General features: G+C 37.1%; 1 protein-coding gene across 1 annotated transcript in view; it reads right to left on the bottom strand.

Annotated features, from left to right (window-relative positions):
* Positions 1-18691, bottom strand: part of Grm1 (glutamate metabotropic receptor 1) — a 265709-nt gene that overhangs the window by 21763 nt on the left and 225255 nt on the right. Inside the window, exon 7 of the mRNA XM_015502059.2 lies at positions 13921-14851. Within this exon, the coding sequence (XP_015357545.2) occupies positions 13921-14851 (931 nt within the window). The remainder of the gene's footprint in view (positions 1-13920; positions 14852-18691) is intronic.

The raw sequence follows: 18691 nt of genomic DNA, 5'->3' as shown, positions 1-18691 counted from the left end.
AAGACTCTCAAAATTATTGGCCATCAGAAAAGTGCAAATGAAAACTATAATTAAATATCTGTAGATATACATTATAATGGTTAATATGTAAAAGACTATCAACACCAAATGGATTTATACATTCTTGCTAAGAGTGTAAAATGGCAAAACTTTACTAAGGAAATTTATTTGACAGTTTCACATAGTTAAACCTGCACCTCGCATATCATCCATCAACCCCATTCCTGGGACTATAATCAAACAAATGAAGATAAAAAATCCAAAAAACTTGTACATTTATGTTGATTGTGCCTTTATCATAATGAGAGCTGGAAGCAATCTTTATATTGACAGGAGAATAGACATTGTATATTCACACAATTAAACATTCCTCAGCAGGTAGAGGAAAAACTATGGATGCCTGCAAGAACATGGATGTATCTCATGCCATGTGAAAGCACAGACATGAAAGGCTGCCTATTGCATGATTTTAAGAAATTGAAGAATGGGCAAACTTAATCTATGGGGTAGAAATCAGAATAGTGGTTCTCTCTAGCTGGAGAGTGATATAGGTTAGAAAGAAACACGGAAAAGCTTTGTGTTTTGCTTTGTATCTTGATTGCATGCTGGGTACATGGGTATCCTGCACAACTGTCCTTAACTTCTATGTGTATTACTGTATGAAATTGTGCTTCAATAAAAGGGTATGAAATAAGCACATAAAAAGAATTAGAATGTGAAAATACTAAATAAAGTCAGAAATGACTCAATATATAATATTAAGAATTCATGAAGAATAAAACCAAAGGGAATGAAGCAAGTAATGGAGAGTATAACTCAACAAAATTTTCCTAAAATTATGAATATTTTAAACTGTGCATTGAAAGACAGTACAATCTCACTGTGTTAGTCTGCTTTTGATCATTGTTACCAAAGTACCTGACAAGAACAACTTAGAGGAGGAAAAGTTCAATTTGAGCTCATAGTTTCAGAGGTTCAGTTCATGGTCTAATGACTCCATTGCTTTGGATCTGATATGAGTCAGAACATCATGAGAATAAGGGGTGATAGAGGAAAGCTTTCAGCTCATGGCATCTGAGAAGCAAGGAAAGCATGAGACAGGAAGTGACCAGAGACAGGTATAGTCCAAGGTCCCCTGTGAACAACTTCCTCCAGCAACACCCCAACTGCCTACAGTTACTACCTAGCAGTCCATTCAAATTTTCAAATGGATTAATCCACTGATGAAATGGCACCTCTCATAAACCAATCTTTTTACCTCCGAACATTGCTACATCACCTTACCCATGAGCTCATGGTGGGGGGCATTTTACCATCCAAACCATATCACTATGTACCTGGGAAATCTGACCCAAGACAATGAATACTCAGAATGTTCTATTAAAACAAATGTGCTTTATAGAAAAAGAAAATGAAATACTTTGCTATCTGGGAAAAAGCAGTCAGTATTTTAGAAGGAAAAATAGATTATTATCCAAATTTTGGATAACAAAGAATCACACTAAAAGCAACTGAAATAAGATGTTGAAGATACTTAAGAAAACTAAAACATGCATACTGAATTATACCCAGCAAAACTGACTTTTGAAACAGAGATCACAGATAAAATGTTTTAACAAGCAAAAATTAAATGAATACTATTCCCATGAGTTTCCTAGGAAATCTACTCTAGAATAAGATTCTAGATCTCAGACTACTAAAATTTCTAAGAGCATTTTAAGGACTAGAGGTAAGTGTCAGACACATTCTTAATTGTAGAACTAAAATTAAATGAAGGTTAAAAAATAGAAATCATAGTATGTAAGGGCTACATAGATAATGTAGCTACAGTGAAACTATTTTGAAATGGGGACATGGGAAGATCAAGTGCAAACAATTTGTTTTAAATGATTTGGTTATGGCAGTGCTAGTAGTTATTCTAGGACATTTGTATAGTTATTGTGGAATGATGTAAATATCTACTCATGGGAAATTCTGATTTATCTCCTGTTTCCTTGGGAACTTGCATTCTTGCTGCAGGAGGAAAGAAGTCTCTATGTATTACATGATAACACATGTGTTTCTGGACCAGGGCTAAGAACAGAAATAATCCACAGACTATAATTTTGACCTATTTCTTAAAGCCCACCTACTACATAATTCCCTATCTTGGGATGATACAATGCCTTATAAAAAGTATGTTTGTAAGTGGCGTGTGGTAAGCAGACTATGAGCATTGTTGTCTCCACCAATGAGAAAAAGAAACTGAACTCACTAAAAAAGTAAATGTGAAAACCATGGCATGCTGCCACACCCAGCAGCATTCCTGAAGAAAGGTCTTCCTAGAGGGAACCAGGATCTACCTCTTGTCTTGCAAACATCCTTTCTATCACTCATGTCCCAGCTTGATGCAAAGGGCAGGGCTTATTTTGCCTGCCCAGGAAACGATATAATCATCCAAAGTAAGACTTATATAAGTTTGTGAAATAAGATTTGCGAAATAAGATAGCCACACACCAGAATCCCAATTTCATTTGCAATGGAAATAATGTACAGGAATCTTAGAATCTGTATGAATAGACCTATGAGAGAAGAAAACACTTGAGAGTTGCTTACTCACAGGAAGACAGAAGGAGGGGGTGGCGAGTTTTCTTTGAAGTTCAATAATTGAATGTTATTTTCTTTATGGAATTAACCTAAGAGTATGTTCCATCCTTTTAGGCCTAGGGTTGCAATGTGATTTAACATTTAAAGAGTCCATTGATCACCAGCTTCTTCACCTTTCTCTACTGCAGAGGAGTCTGTGGCCATTTTGGGTGTTTGTTTTGATGACTGTCTTTCTCTGTTTTCATGTCTGATCAATCCCCCTTATAGATCAATCATGATTTGGTATGTTCTTATTCTAGTTTTAAGTGAACTTACATAGGCCTAGAGCCCAGCAATCTCAGACAAAGGCAAATCTCTGTTCTGTGTGATCTTAAAATTGAATTTTGTGAGCAATCTTACTTTCACTTTTGTTTTTACCCCCTTAAGTATTTCTCTATAGTCACTCTATTCATCCCCAACTGTCCAAGCCCTAGGTCAGGGCACCATAATCTCTCCCCTGACCCTCTGACAGGCTCCTCCAAGAGCTCCCAGCCTCCCCTCTTGCCCTCCTCCTATGCATCTGTGTACTAGTAGCAGAGTGACAGCTCTGAAACATGCATGAAGTGATCACAGTACACCCTGCTTGGTGACTTCAGTGGCTTTCTGCTGTTCACAGAGTGAGATCTAAAACTCTTGTGGCCTCCAGTGGGGCCCTGCAAAATCCAGTTCTAGCAGACGCGCATACTCTTGTTTCATCATGTTTTCCTTCTCCCCTTTACTATTCCAGACACCTTAGAATTGCCTCAGTTCTTTCAGCAATCAGTGCCTTTTCCTGCTCTGAGACTTACATTCTGACTCCTTCCCAAGAACTTCCTTTCCTAGACAACCTCTTTTCTGAAATCTTATCTTAGGCAATGCACCCTGTAAATATTTCCAGCATACATGAACTGACAGAGATCTCTAACAATGCTCCTGCAAACCCCATGCTTTTCCTTTGAAAAATGACATACTTGTAATTACTCATTCAACGTCTGGTCTCCCAGCTAGATTTCAAATGCCAGAAAGGCCAGGGCCAGATCTCTTTTTTCCACCACTATATTCCCTGCACAGTCCTAGTGACTGTCACATAGTAGGCATTTGAAAATCATTCACTGAATGAATGAGTCATAATTGCATCTGTTCTGGATCTTAGAAGGTGTGCATCAGGTCTTGAAACCATTCTAATCATCAGAGCAAATGTGATTTTACACTAGGATGAGTCCTGGAATAACTTTTGGCTTTACACATTTGGAGGTAAACAAATATTCTTATGATAGTACTGCTATGGTTCCGATGTAGTCTGTCCTTCAAGAGTTCATGTGCAAGAGGTTAGTCCCTAGTGTAGCAGTATTAAAAGAAAGTGCAACCTTCAAGAGATGAAGCCTCCTCGTGGAAAGAGGTTAGGTCACTGGGGGCATCCTTAACTGCCCTAGTTAGGGACTAAGGCTGACCTGTAGAGTGAGTTGTTCTCTCAAGAGTGGGTTTTTATAAAGCAATGCCACCCTATAGGCTTGGCCCCCTCCACATGCAGCTGATTCCTTTCCCATTCCTCTGGTAGGTTGTGATCTAGCCAAGTGGGCCATTGCCAAAGGTCAAACAGATGGGGCTGCCCAACCTTGAACTTTTGTCCTTCATAATTGTGAAGTAAATAAACCTCTTTTCTTTATAAATCCCCAGTTTCAGCAATAGAAAATGTACTAATGCACCTACTGATTTCTTTTTGCATTTCTCTAATATGCTGAGCTCTCTCCTGCCTCCACATCTCCTTGCATAGTGGTCCCTCTGCCTGCAACACTCTCTCCGCATTTTTCCCACCTTAACCCATTCCCCTCTAATAAAGTATTAGGAGTATTAGGTCAGCCTTAGTCCCTAACTAGGGCAGTTAGGGCTGCCCTTCCCCACTCATGACCTAACCTCTTCCCACTAGGCTTCACCTCTTGAAGGTTGCACTTCCTTTTAAGACTATACCTCTTTGGGATAGATAGTGAGAATCACTGTCCACAGATTTTCTTTGATCTTTCCTGACTTTGAGGTCTATGCTAGAGGTCCTTCTATGTGCCTCCAAAGCGAGCATTCTCTGGAACTGTCATAGCACTTTACATCACCACATTGTCACTGCTGGGTTTCCTGCTGCTGCTTTCCCACCACCCCATCCCATTCCTCATAGAGTCCTGAGAAGTCACAGACCATTTATTTTCTTCACCAATAAATTGTCCATGATTTGTAAAATGGTAATATCTCCCCATATATATGTATAGATATTTATATATGTATATATATTTATAAGTGTGTATATATTTACATATTTATAAATGTGTATAACATGAGCTCCCTGATATTATTCTTTACATTCTTTGTATTATGTAACCCCTTTTGCTTTAGCTAGGTTAAGTTGGCATGTATAACTTGCAGCCAAAGAGTTATGATTAATGAAACTGTAGGGCAGTCCTTATGATCTGAAGCTTCTGAATTCACTGATACTTCAATTTCTTTATTCTAGAAATTATCAATAGTTTTGCTCTTGGACTATCTTTATGAACACACTCATGTGGCCTGCTTTCCTGTTAGTGGATAACACTTCATACTAGATGCTAAGGTGAACAGATGGAATACAAATGACCTCATCTTTCCTTGGCTGAGGCCAAGCACAGACAGGTTGCCAAACTGTGCCATTGGGCATCCTTCCTCACATGCATCTCACACTGAGTAGCACTTGCACACACTCACTTTAGCAGATATACAGCTCTCCCATTTTACACAGCAATGAATACAATGAACTGGTCATGGTAATGTGTATTTCTAGTTTCTAGAACTCTCTCAACCTAAAGGTATAATGAAAAGTTTTGTCAGTATAAGAATTTCCATACACCCTTTCATATTTTCATATTTTTAATGTCACTAGATAATAATGATTGATATTTTACTCTTTACTAGTCACTATGCATAAATTCTCTCATTTAATACTGATAACTCTGTCAGTACAGTTCTTCAGTTTTTATAACTAACAACATAGAAGTTATGCAATTTCCCCAAGGACTAATAACTTTAGGAAAAAACCCAAACAACTCAATAAACATTTGCTATGGACTGAATGTTTATGTATTCAAATTCATATGTTGAGGTTGCACCCTAATGTGAAATTAGTAGTCTGGGCCATAGGGATGTAATTAGGTCAAGAGAGTGGAGCTTTCATGGAATCAGCCCTTGTAAAAATATAGAACTTCACCACTCTCTATTCTTTATCATGTGAGGATATGAGAAGACAGTCATGTTTGAACCATGAAGAGGACTCTTACTAGAACTCAATAATGCTAACACCCTGATCTCACACTTCCCAGGCTCCAGAAGTGTGAGAAATAAAATTCTGCTATTTAATCCACTTATTTATTATATTTTTGTTATAGCAGCTCATCTAAGACAACATTGGACTCTGAAGTTACCATCCACATGAATCATATTTTACTGTTTACCATATGCACCTAATTTTTATTGTAAGCGTATTTATACATCAATAAACTATGACTTCCTTTGGAGCAGGCTCCATGTTTTATTCATTTTATTCAATGAATGAATGAATGAATATATTATTAAAGTGACAGGCATAGACAGCTATCAAGAGTAATAAAAATAAACGATTTTATCCAGAGAACAATGATTTTTAAATCCATTATTTCTCTTATAAAAGTGGTCTTGAGCTTTTTGAGCCTCAATGTCTTTATTTACACAATAAAGTTCTGAATGTGCCTATCTTGGACCATTATGGATAATGATGTGAAGCTACTTGTGAATTCAGCTTAGAAACTACACATTGTTAATGTATGTGCATAAAATATTAAGTTGGAGAACTTGAAAAATGTCAATCATATGGGTTTATTTGAATTTGAAAGAAATGTAACCTATACTCAAAATGAATTATGTTCTCTTTGAAGTTGTTGCATAATCCATGCCCATGGTCTTAGTTTTGAATTTAAAAAACAAAACATGAGTATTATAAGTAGCTATTTCTATGTTGTTATTATTATCTTTTTAGATCAGGTGTGTTATCTACAAGAACAAAAGCAAGGAATTTGGTGACTGAAAATTTGCTGCCTCTGATGGAGGGGCAAGTTGTGTCCACCACCATTGTACTGAGGTCATTCACTCCTATACTTGAGCCTGTACCTCTCTAGGTGAACTCTTACAGCAGCATCCTCTACACACAAGCTACTCTTGAGGGTGTGTTTATTCTAAGTAATGCCTGCAGTGCCTTAGGTAATGATAAAGCATTATGTCTTCAGAGAGTGAAAGCATTTAGACTGGCTTTATCATCAGGCACAAGACTTTACCCCAAACAAAATATTCTCATGCTGACAGCCTCAGGTACCATGGTTGGTCTTCAGGGAGGGATCCCAGGGTCTCCAGCACTTTCCAATCATACTATGACAAATGTACCTGCTTCATCCCCAATTAACCTAACTCTGGACACACAAAACCTGCTTTTCTTGTACAAAATAATAATAATAATAAAAATACCTTACAGGCTGAGAATCCTTCAGACTGCCAAGAATTTCAGAAAAGCACATCCTATTTATTAGGGTCTCCATAACTGGTCTCTTCTCAAATCCTACAATGTTTATAATTCCAGAGGTCTTATAAAACCATGAGTAGGTATTTTACCATAGTCTTTAAAAGTTTCCAACTTGATTTTCCATCCTGTTGTAATATCAAACATTAAACACACAGCTAAGAGAGAACCTGCATCAACCACATGCACACCATGTTCTTTGGAGTTGACACTTCATTGTTATAGTTGTCAATTGATGTCAAATGGCTGTATTGTAATGGCAGAGCTTTGGGTCTGGCTCCTGACATAAACCATGTTCTCTCTTTTATGTTTTCAATTGTTCTTTCTCTGTTGGCTCCTTTCTCAGATATAACAAACATGATTAAAGTTCTCTTCAAGTATACCATTCCTCCCCCTCCCTGAACTTTATAAATATTAACTGAACTACTTACTTTCTTTAATGCCAAACTCTTTCAATTTATGGTAATATAACTTCTACCCACATTATACAACTGATACCTCTCAACGTTAACTGTAAAGTCTCCATCCTTGGGATTCCTTGGGTTGGATTGGTTGAATGCCATGTTCAAACATATTGACACAGACTATTATACAGACTGAATGTTTCTGTCTCCTATTTGAATCCTCAATAAGACCCAGTAAGATTATATTTGAAGATAGGGCTGTGGGTAATTAGGTTTAGATAAAGTTCTATGGATGGGGCCCTTAGGATAGATTTAGTGCTTTTATAATAGAAAACAGAGTGTTTATGTCTCCCTGCCTCTCATACAAAGAACAGAGCATGTGAGCTCATATCAGAAAGGTGGTTGTGTGAAACTTAAGGGGAAACCTCTCATCAGAAGTAGACCATGGTGGCATCATGATCTCAGACTTCCAGCCTCATAAACTCTGAGAAAATAAATCTGTTATTTGAGCCACACAGTCTGTGGTACTTTGTTATGGCAGCCTAAACAGACTGAGACAGTCTCCTCTTTGGTTTCCATGGCACTATGTCCTTCTGTTTCCCCTTTCTTCTTATTACCTTGTGTCTATTGCCCTCAAATTTCCCTTTCTATCACATCTCTTAAGGGAAAGTGTTCCTTAATGTTCTACCTTTTACTTTCTTCTTTTCTCCTGTTGTAATTGCTCTCTTGGATACTTTCAACATTCTGGCGATTGAGCTGCAGATCTAGGGCGCTAGCTGAGACCTCTCTTGAGCTTCAGACTTGAATTTGTGAGTATTCTATGGATGCCTCCATTTGGCTGCCTTTATAGCATCTTCAACCAGAAAGCTTAAAACCCAACTCTTCAACATCTCCCATCCTACTCTACTCATATCTCCTCTATGTTTAATAGTAACTGTTTTCCCCATCACCCAGGTGCAAATAGGACGGTCATATTCTATTTTTAGTTCCTTCTTTCAACTCCCATAACTGGTACTCCAGTTCTAATAAATCCAACTCAGAATTTTTTTCACAGGCATCCCTTGGGTTCAACTTTCATCTCACTGCTCTAGTTTAAGGATCTTGTTTTTAAATTTTAAAAACTTTAAATTTTAAATTCTACTAATGAGTCTTTCTATAGCTCACTTTATCACATAAAGCTTACACATGATCATGAAACTTCACAAAGATCTTTAAGACACCTTGTAGATTACAGAAAATTGTCTGAACTTTATCTGAAAATATTGACCACCATCTAGAAGCCTCTCCCTGCATGTATAAATTTCCCCACCCTTGAAACAGATGCTCCTTGAATTTGAAGGAAGACCAAGTCATTGCCCTAATCAACTCCATGCAATTTCTCTGACATGTACTATTTTTCAGCTTATTTTTCCAGCTTTTCTAAAGTCCTAGGAATGGTAGCCTTGCAACCAAACATCCCATGATGGGATGCATCATTCTCTCCAAGCAGCAGCAGCTTCCCTGACACCAGCAAGACTGAACCTGAGACAATGATCAACTGGAGCACAGGTTGACCAAGATTGCTAACTATATAGACATCTCCACCCTTGACCATTGTTCTCTCTCAATAAAATCCTTGCACTATGGTTAGTTCCTGAAAATGGTGCTTCAGACAGCGGTCCCTCACTTCCCGGTGTTACCCCATGCTAAAATAAAGTCCTTCACTGTTTTACCACTGCTTGCCTTTTTACTATTTGGATTCCTGTAAGCAAGTGGCCAAACTTGGCCTATTGAGATCCCTGGGCATAGGCCTCTGGCCTAGGATTCCAGTAGCACAAATAGTCTTCTCCATGTTCTTCCTTTATACCAGAATCCACATTGTGTGCTAACATTTTTTAATCTTCACCTCTATTATTATATGTGAAATGATCTCACCATAGCACCATTTCTCTTGTCGAAAAAAATCTTTCAGGTCAGGTTCACATGCTGCTTTTACTAAAATATCCTTTCAGTCCTTTCACAGATATGACTTCATAGGTAGACTTAATCTCTCTCTTCCCTGGACACTCAGAATGCTATTGGTCCTCTAATATGGCACTTAACATGGGATATTTACTTAGGTCTTTGCCTGTCCATACTGTAGAGTGGTGCAGTCAGTACCTTAATTTTATATCTTTTTATCCTGAATATTATCTAGAACCATGTCAATTACCTAAATACTTTAAGCTTACTATTGAAACAATGATTGATTGATTAAAGGAATGAATTAAGCGTAGATCCTCAAAAACATGTTTCCATCAAGTGATAAAATTCTAGAACAAATATTTTAATAAAACTCCTGATGCTTGCTATAAAATCAAGTGAAGAATTATAATAAATTTCAAAGCCATGTACTGTATGATTAAGGAAAAGAATGATTTCAAAATGACAGATTTTTCTCATTTACAAGCCAGAATAGTGTTTGAGTTTCTATTAGAGAGAAAAAGATGTTACAGCTATTTGATTGTGATATTGGTTGGCTCACTATCAGATTTCCTTTCCTAATAAAAGAAGGAAAGAAAAATCAAAATGCTTACGTCTACTTAGGTTTTGTAGCAGAGAACCAAGAGGGAAATTTCCTCAGAGCATCCTTCCACTTAATATTTCACTTAGCTCTTGTATTCAAAGCATAGTCAATTGTGTAAGAAACAACTACAGAAGTGAAATAATGTTGTGTTCACTTAGGAATCTGTTTTAAAATCACACCCTTATATCAGTCTGATGCCTTTTTTTTTTTTTTGGTGGCAACTGCTTTCAGTTTTGCACGTAACTATGTATGCAAAAGGTCCAAGGAGTATATTGTCACATTTTAGCTTCATGTACCATCAAATTATTTGGTACTCATTGAGTTTATTTATCCTGAAAATAACTAAAAATATGAGTTTAACATTGAGTCACAGATATAATTACGTTTTAAGGAAGCATGTCATTTGCACAATATTTTACTTTCAGTGGAATGATGTTAACTCATTTTTCCTTGAACAGAAGTGATAAATAACTTGAATGTAAATAATTTACTTCTTTATAACTACCCATGGATTTCTGCATTTCTTCTATTGCCAGAAAAGAGAAATCTCCTATATCTTTATATTAGCATATGCCTTAACATTTTCCCATTTGATGACACATAAAAAAAAAAACAACTAAAGAAATAAGAGTTGTCAAAGACAATAATATATCAACATGCCTAAAAGGGCTTCTGTTTATAAATAACTCAAGTAAACCAAACTTCAGATTTACTGATTAAACTCCTCCTCTATTATATCTCAGAAAATGTAAAGCAAGGTCCTAACCTTTTTGTTAGATATTTGACTATGAGTAAAATATAAAATTCAAGTACTCTTTGCAAAAACGCAGGCAATATCATCCTTCCCCTACATTTCAGAGATAGCCTATCATGAGGATGTTGTTGGACTTGCAATTTCTTAGAACCATATCCCAACATATAGATCAGGTGGAAGTTCATTACAGCATCTGCTCTGTGTTTATAGCTACACATGTAGCCTGCTGAATACCCTCAGTGCACTATGAATGTAGGAATTACATATCCAGATGGTAATAAACTCACTGGGTGATGTGTTCTCTAGAGCTTCCAATCCCTTGCTTCAGCTGACAAAATTCTGTTAGATTTTTATTACTGTAGAAAATATTAGATTGTGTTTTTTATAACTTTGGAGACAAACCAGGAAAACATAAAATGGCAATAAGAAAAGGTAAAAGCAGAGGCACTGCGATTTTTGTTACATTTTAAAATTACAGTCTCAAAGAGAGTTACAACAGAAGCAACAACCGAATAAATGAGTAAACAAATGACTGTTCTCCATAGAAGTTTAGTTCCAAATACCCTCTGTGGGTCAGCTTATTGGCATGGTGCATATCAGAGAAGCTACAAATTGTACTAAGAAAGCCCCTGTTACTATTGTTAATTAGAACTAGGTTTCTCAACATAACACTAAGACAATTCTTGATAAGTTACAGCTAAGTGTTAAATAATTTATTGGTGAAACCAGGACTTCCTAGACAAACAAACCAGTTCATGTAGACTAAGGTGGTTTTTCTCTCAAATGCAAGATTCCATTGCTAACTATATAGACAAGATACCAAGTGGAATTAATTTATTAATTTGTAATAGTGAAAGGAATTTTCTCAGATTATAAGGAAAGCTGTCCAGGTGTGGGAAGGTCATCAAAAACGAACAGTGAAGTCTGGCTGTTCGAGAAGTGCTAAGCATCATTAGTGTCAGGTCGGATAACTCCATCTCATCCCTGCAGCAAGCACTGCTTACCATTCACTAGTCACAATTTTCTTGGACAGGTGCCCTATACAGTTGTCACAAATGCATATTCCTGGGCACTATCACGGGACATCTCAATTCTACAGATTATCAGAACAGTGTTCAGTGACCAAAAATCATATGGAAGTTTCTGAAGAGCCAAAATGAAGGCAGACAAATGAGAAACATGGAGCTAGATATTGGTGGATGGCGGAATGTCTCCCTCATGACAGCCACCGTATGTAGTACAATAAAGGGAATCTCTTGCTCCCTATAAACATTCCAGTTTCATTCCATTTCATTTTGCTTTCTCTCATTTCATTCCTCTTAAGGAAAATCACTGTGATGCCATTTTACACTGGTATACTCTAAAATAGCCTATTCCTTTTCCCTCTCAAACCATGGGATTTTTGCTTTGCTTTCATGCTGGACAATAATTCCTTGTCAGGAGGTTGCAATTGAGGGGATGTTGGCTAGAATCAAAAACCTTGGCAAGGGGAAAAAAATCATTAAGCTACTTTTGTGATCAGCTTCTTGTAAATAACTTGAAATTGACATAGTGGGAAGTAGCAAAAATTATTGGCTTTATCCTAACATTGATAAAGCTTAGGGATGTCTTTTCTTGAAATAATAATAACCTTATGTATTTCAAAGACACGTTTTTCCCCAAACTTCCTCATCAGATTCCAAAATTATATGATTTCTGTAAAAGGTGTTTGTGCTTCAGCTTAGCACATAAAAATTACAAAACTCACAATTTTAATGCATGTAGGGTTTTTGATATATGTTAAGATTTTAAAAAATCATATCACTGTAAGACCTGGGCAAAAAATGACTAAGTGGAATAACAATGAAAAGTTTTACAAATTTACAATTGCTTAGTTTTCTCGCCTATGAAATGTAGAAAAATAACATACTTACTGGTTCAAGTGAATAGAATAGCTATATTATGGTATATAAATTATAATCGTTGCTATTAAAATTCTTCACTTTTAAAGAATTACTTCAAAGAGTAAAATTAATCATGATAATGGAAAAATTTTATGCTTTTTGGCAATTCAATACTTTTTACAACTTCAAGTGTCCTTGTTATTTTTCAAATTATTATAAATTATAATTATATTATAAATTATTATTATAAATTATAAGTGTTAAATTTTGTTTTTATGAGTCTCATAAAGATGACACAAGCAAATTTCTAGCATATGTTTCTTCTTAAAACAATCAGGGAAAAGATAGGAAGTTGTTATTATACAAACTGCTTAGAAGAATTACCAAAATACAAGACACTTGAACTTTGATGTTCACATTGACTCTCTAATTTGGGATCATCACTTTTATCTGGTCCTTTATTTATTCTGGTGCTTTGTGTCTAAGAAACCATACTAATCATGAACTTGAAGTAGAGATAGCCCAATTTACTTATAGCATTATAGAACATCTTTATTAAAATATGCATGAAAGTTCAAAGAATAAGAGATGATAAAGCAGTTACTTAAGAGATGTTATTTCAGGACACGGTTGGTGCTTATCTGCAATCCAGTTTGGAAACAGACATTTCCTCAGGGGCTTAATTTCCTTGCTCTCTGTCTCTAATTAGTGATAGTGTGGTCTAAGTATGATAAAAAGCAATTAGAAACTGCCTTCTACTATGGTCCAAACTATAAATTAGAATTAATGTTTGCATCTTTGACCCAAACCCCAGAGATGTATTGATGCTCCTCAGAGAGAGGACCCATACAAAAGGAAAAAAGTTACTGGGAAAACTGAAGCTTGAGGTTCTAGACAAAAATGAGGATGTGATCAGCCAGCTGTTGGTTCATGCTTCTTGCTGTGTCAAAGGAATGAAGATACAAACTTAATGAAAAACTTTAAGTTCTATCTTCCTACTGCAATAGAATGTGAAATTTGTTAAAGGAAGAAAAAGTAAGAAAAAACTTAGGGAAAGAAGAGGGCAACAATTTGGACAAATACAGGAGAGAGAGAGAGAGAGAGAGAGAGAGAGAGAGAGAGAGAGAGAGAGAGAGAGAAAGACAAACTCGGATGGGATAACTCACTTGGCATTCCCTGCCCCCGGCTTCTTTCTTCGGAAAATGTTGAGGAATGTGTTGGAGCGGCAGGGCAGCTTGCCGTCGCCCACATGCATGCGGACCACATCAGAGGTGGTGAAGGCACTGCGGACATTCCTCTCGGGCTTGGCAATGATGATGTACATCTTGGGAGTGAACATGCACCCCAGGGCCACTGTTACACTGAGGCTCACTGCAAAGCAGGTAGTGATGATCTTGTAGTTGCTCCCAAAGTAAATGGGCACAAAAGCCAGCCAGATGATGCAGGTGGTGTACATGGTGAAGGCGATGTATTTGGCCTCATTGAAGTTGGCGGGCACGTTCCGGGTCTTGAAGGCATAGTAGGTACAGCTCATGATGAGGAGTCCGTTGTAGCCCACAGGGGCCACCACACCCAGGTTGCTGGTATTGCAGATAAGGTAGACTTCCTTGATACTTGGGTAGGACAAAATGGGCATGGGAGGCTCCATGATGATCAAGGTTACCACCAGTGTTAGTTGCACACTAATCAAAATTGAGGCAATGATCACTTGGGCCCAGGCACTCATGAACCTGGGCTTGCGGGTACAGATCTTCTTTTTGCTGCCAGCAAGGATGCGTGCAATGCGATTGGTTTTGGTCACTAAAGCAGAGTAGCACATGGCAGAGGAGAGGCCAACCAGGAGGCGCTGGAGGTAGCAGGATGTGGTAGTAGGTTTGGCAATGAGAGTGAAAGGGCACACGTAACCCAGGAAGATGCCAGCTAGGATGATGTAGCAGAGCTCCCGACTGGAGGATTTGACCACAGGTGTGTCTCGGTACAGCACAAAGATGAGAGTGACAAACAGGGTAACGAGGATGCCCAGGCAAGAAAAGACGATGGCTATGATGGATTCTATGTTGCTCCACTCAAGATAGCGAACAGGAATGGGCTCACAGCCTGTAATGAGAAAAATCGTTTCAATGTGCACCTGAGATTTCCACTGAGCAATAGTGACAGTATTCAGTAGTTACCAGAGACATAGCTACAGCCACATTCTTCATGATTTATATTATTTTTATGCTTTTCACTAAACTCCTCAATGTTACACAAAGGTACTTCTATGTCTTCCCTGGAATATCATGTCCCTAAACCTAATCTCATTACAATCATGACTTATAGAGCCTATAAAAATTAAGTTTTTTTTTTTAACACCAGCATGATAAACAGATGTCACCCTATAGATGGATCTTACTTCTACATTCTCAGAAAGAGAAAGAAAAAACAAACTGCTTCCAGTTGCAGTTCAGCTGTGATAAATTAATAGAATAAGATAGTTAGAAATAAACTAACACAACTTTTATTTTATGCACATTGTCCATAAGCAAGTGCAACTCATAGACAAGTATATTTGAGGCAACAGAATGTTTTAAACATAAATTTAATGAGGAGTGTGTAGAAGAATCCGCATTTTTATGCTTACCACATAATTCTATATTACCTGCTTAAATTCCTGTTAGTCATGACTGACATGCATCCAGCATTTGCGGGTCTTTGAGTTAGTAGTCTCTAACAGTCACACCAAAGAGGAATGAACTCTCTCTTCACCCATCTCTTGCAAGCAGAGACCAGCATCGTGTTTTTAAATGCTGCACTCATTTATTTGCTCTAGATGGAGAATTACATCTATTTTGTATTTTAGAGTGAGAGAAAAATATGTCAGGCCCTCAAGACGATCCTTTTACAGGATTTTGTATTTGGTCTGGGCCAGTATTTCCCAAACTGCGGGAGTAAAAACATTTCCACAAATGTACAAAAAGACTCATTGTTCTATGGTCCTGGCAGCAAGAAAACCACCAGAGACTATTTTAGGGTTGTTCAGTTAGTCAGAACCAACCCACCTCAGTGAACATGTTTTTGTATGCCAACCAATGGATATTAGCTCTTACTGCTGAAGATCACACAGCAGGGGACACACTCACTTCAAAAAGTGCATACCCACTAACCCACAGCAGTCTCACACCATATTGTATTTCTACAGATGATGTGAATCACTTTATGTTCAGAAGTTTATCAATCCCTGAAGTCAGTACTTTACAAGAACCCCATAGAAAATGAGCAGTCTCTTCCGCTCAGAGAAAACTTATCTGACCAGGTAGAGTATAGCTATGCCTTGTTATACTTTAGCAATAAATTCAGCTTTTGTACTTTTAAAAATTCCACATAAAGTTATCTCTCAGTATTGATGGGAAATTGGTTCCAGTACCCCCACTGGTACCAAAATTTGCCGATGTTCAAGTTCATTATATAATATGGTATATTTTTTTGCAAATAACTTCCACACACCCTTCTGTGTAAATAATTTCTAGATTATTCATAATACCTAATACAATTTAAATATTATGTAAATACTTTTTTGCCCTGCATTGTTTAGGGAATAAGGACAAGGAAAAAATCTGTAAATGGTAAGTACAAACTCAACCATTGTTATGATTTGGATATGAAGTGTTCTCCTAAAAGTTAATGTGTTGGAAATATGACACCCAATGTAGCAATGTTCAGAGGTAAAATAATTAAATTATGAGAACTGTGTAACTCCATCAGTGAATTAATTCATTTGGTGGATTAGTAGTTTGAATGGACTATTTAGTAACTGTAGGCAAGTGGGGTAGCTGGAAGAAACAGGTCACTGGGGGCATACTTTGGGGATTGCATTATGTTGGTGACTCCTTGTGCTCGCTCTCTCTCTCTCTCTCTCTCTCTCTCTCCATCACTCCTCTCCTTCTTGTCTACCATGAATTGAGTAACTTTCCTCTGCCATATCTTCTGTCATGATGTTCTTTCTCACCTCAGGCCTAGAGCAATGGAGCCTGCTGACCATGGCCTGAGACCTTTAAACCATGATCCCAAATACACTTTCCCCATCTAAGTTGTTCTTGTCAGGTACTTTGGTCGCTAACACAATGATCATAGTCCTAACTATATAGTATGTATATATGTCTACAGTACATGAATAGTTTGTAAAACATATTAGCAACAGTGAAAATTTTTTTTCCATCCATTGTTGGTTGGATCCAAACATGCAGAACCAGCAAATACAGAAGGCCAACTGTATTTAGTCTTACCGTCTTTCATATTTCTAGAGATATCAATGTTATTGTTTTAAAGACCCTCATTTAGAAAGATTTCTGAAGATGTTGTGACCAAGTTTGACTTGCTGGGCCCCTCAGGTCCAAACTGTCCTTCCCACATACTACATAAAAGTCAGTCTAAAAATTAAAATACTTAGACTGCATATAATTCAAGAAACAGCTATTGTCCCAGAATCACAACGGACAAAAGACTCCACTGAAATAAGGAAGATCAGGACAGACCACATAAGTCTTCAGATAATCCTAGGTACCTGAGTTATATAAGAATCTTTCCTTTTGTATGGTCTGAAAGGTCTACACCATACTAGGGATAAATTAACAACATGGCACATATTGAAGAACTATTGCCCATTGTTATAGGAAGCTTCTAAGATGTTCTCCAATGACCCTCACCTCTTAATATTTATGTACTTGTGTAATCTCCTCCTCTCAAGTATGAGCAGGACTGGCAAATTGCTTCTAGTCTATAGAAAACAGCATCCCAATGGATGTTGCTTTCAAGCTTAGGTTACATAAGTTAATGACTTCCATCCTGCTAGCACACTGTCTCTTGCTAACTCTGTTGAAGAAACCTGCCATGTTGAGGTTCATAAGACAAGGAACTAAGGGCAGTCCTTGCCCAACCACCTGCAAAATACGAGTTCTCAGTTCAACATCCTTTGAGGCAAGGTATAATCCTGCCAACAACCTCATAAGTGAGTTTAGAAGTGTACTCCTCCCCCATCAAGCCTTCAGGTTAGACCCCATCCCTAGTCCTGTGAAAGATCCCAAAGCAAGAACCCAGTTAAACAAATGCCTGACCTGCAGAAACTGAGATGATAAGTGTGTGTTGCATTAAGTTACTAGATTTTATGTAATTTATTACAGAGCAAGAGATAACTAATTTATCCACTAAACCTAACCCCTAATCCAGTAGACAATGCTAAAATCCCTTGCCTTAGGGCAGTTTCAGACATAAAGAGTCAAAACATTTTTAGGTTTTCGCTAAGTCTTTAAATCTAATGTTACCTCATAATAAATTCCTATTACAGTAACTGCCCAACATTGTCTACTAGTTAATTAAGTAATTATGAATTATTGCTACTTCTCCTTTCCTTTTTCTATCTACTGATGTGATTCTCATAATAGAAACCTTATAAACCTTAATCAATTTAGGAGAATCTCAGTATGTGTTTTTATCATTCAAGAAGTGTTCCTGCTCAGAATAGAATTTGAGCACTCAAGTACTAAATTTTGACTTGATATTGCTTTGCTATGACTTTTATACTTAAAATTGCTTTACTATGTTTTTATACTAAAATTAAGAAGGAACACTTCTAAGCTTGATATACAATAAGCAGTACAGTCAGTATTATAAAGTCCAATACTTTACCCCAACCTAAATATTTCTAATAATAACTGAAGTATAGTCTTCTCTATGGTATATTTTGGATACTGCTAAAATGAAGAAGAAGATACATAAACTAATGGTACATATGGTTCCAGAATGATTCATTTGTTTGAAATTATGTTCTTTTTTTTTTTTTTTGGTCAATCCTAAGGATCAAATCCAATACCCTGACACCCTCTACAGAAGCACTCTATCACTGAGCCACAACTTCAGTCTCAGAAACATTTTAGGTCTTTGGATGTTTTCTGAAAATAAGCA

Source organism: Marmota marmota, unplaced genomic scaffold (assembly GCF_001458135.2).
Source record: "Marmota marmota marmota unplaced genomic scaffold, marMar, whole genome shotgun sequence".
NCBI classification, from domain to species: Eukaryota; Metazoa; Chordata; class Mammalia; order Rodentia; family Sciuridae; genus Marmota; species Marmota marmota.
The sequence above is the reverse complement of the archived record's forward strand: the minus strand, read 5'-3'. Positions and strand labels throughout refer to the sequence as shown.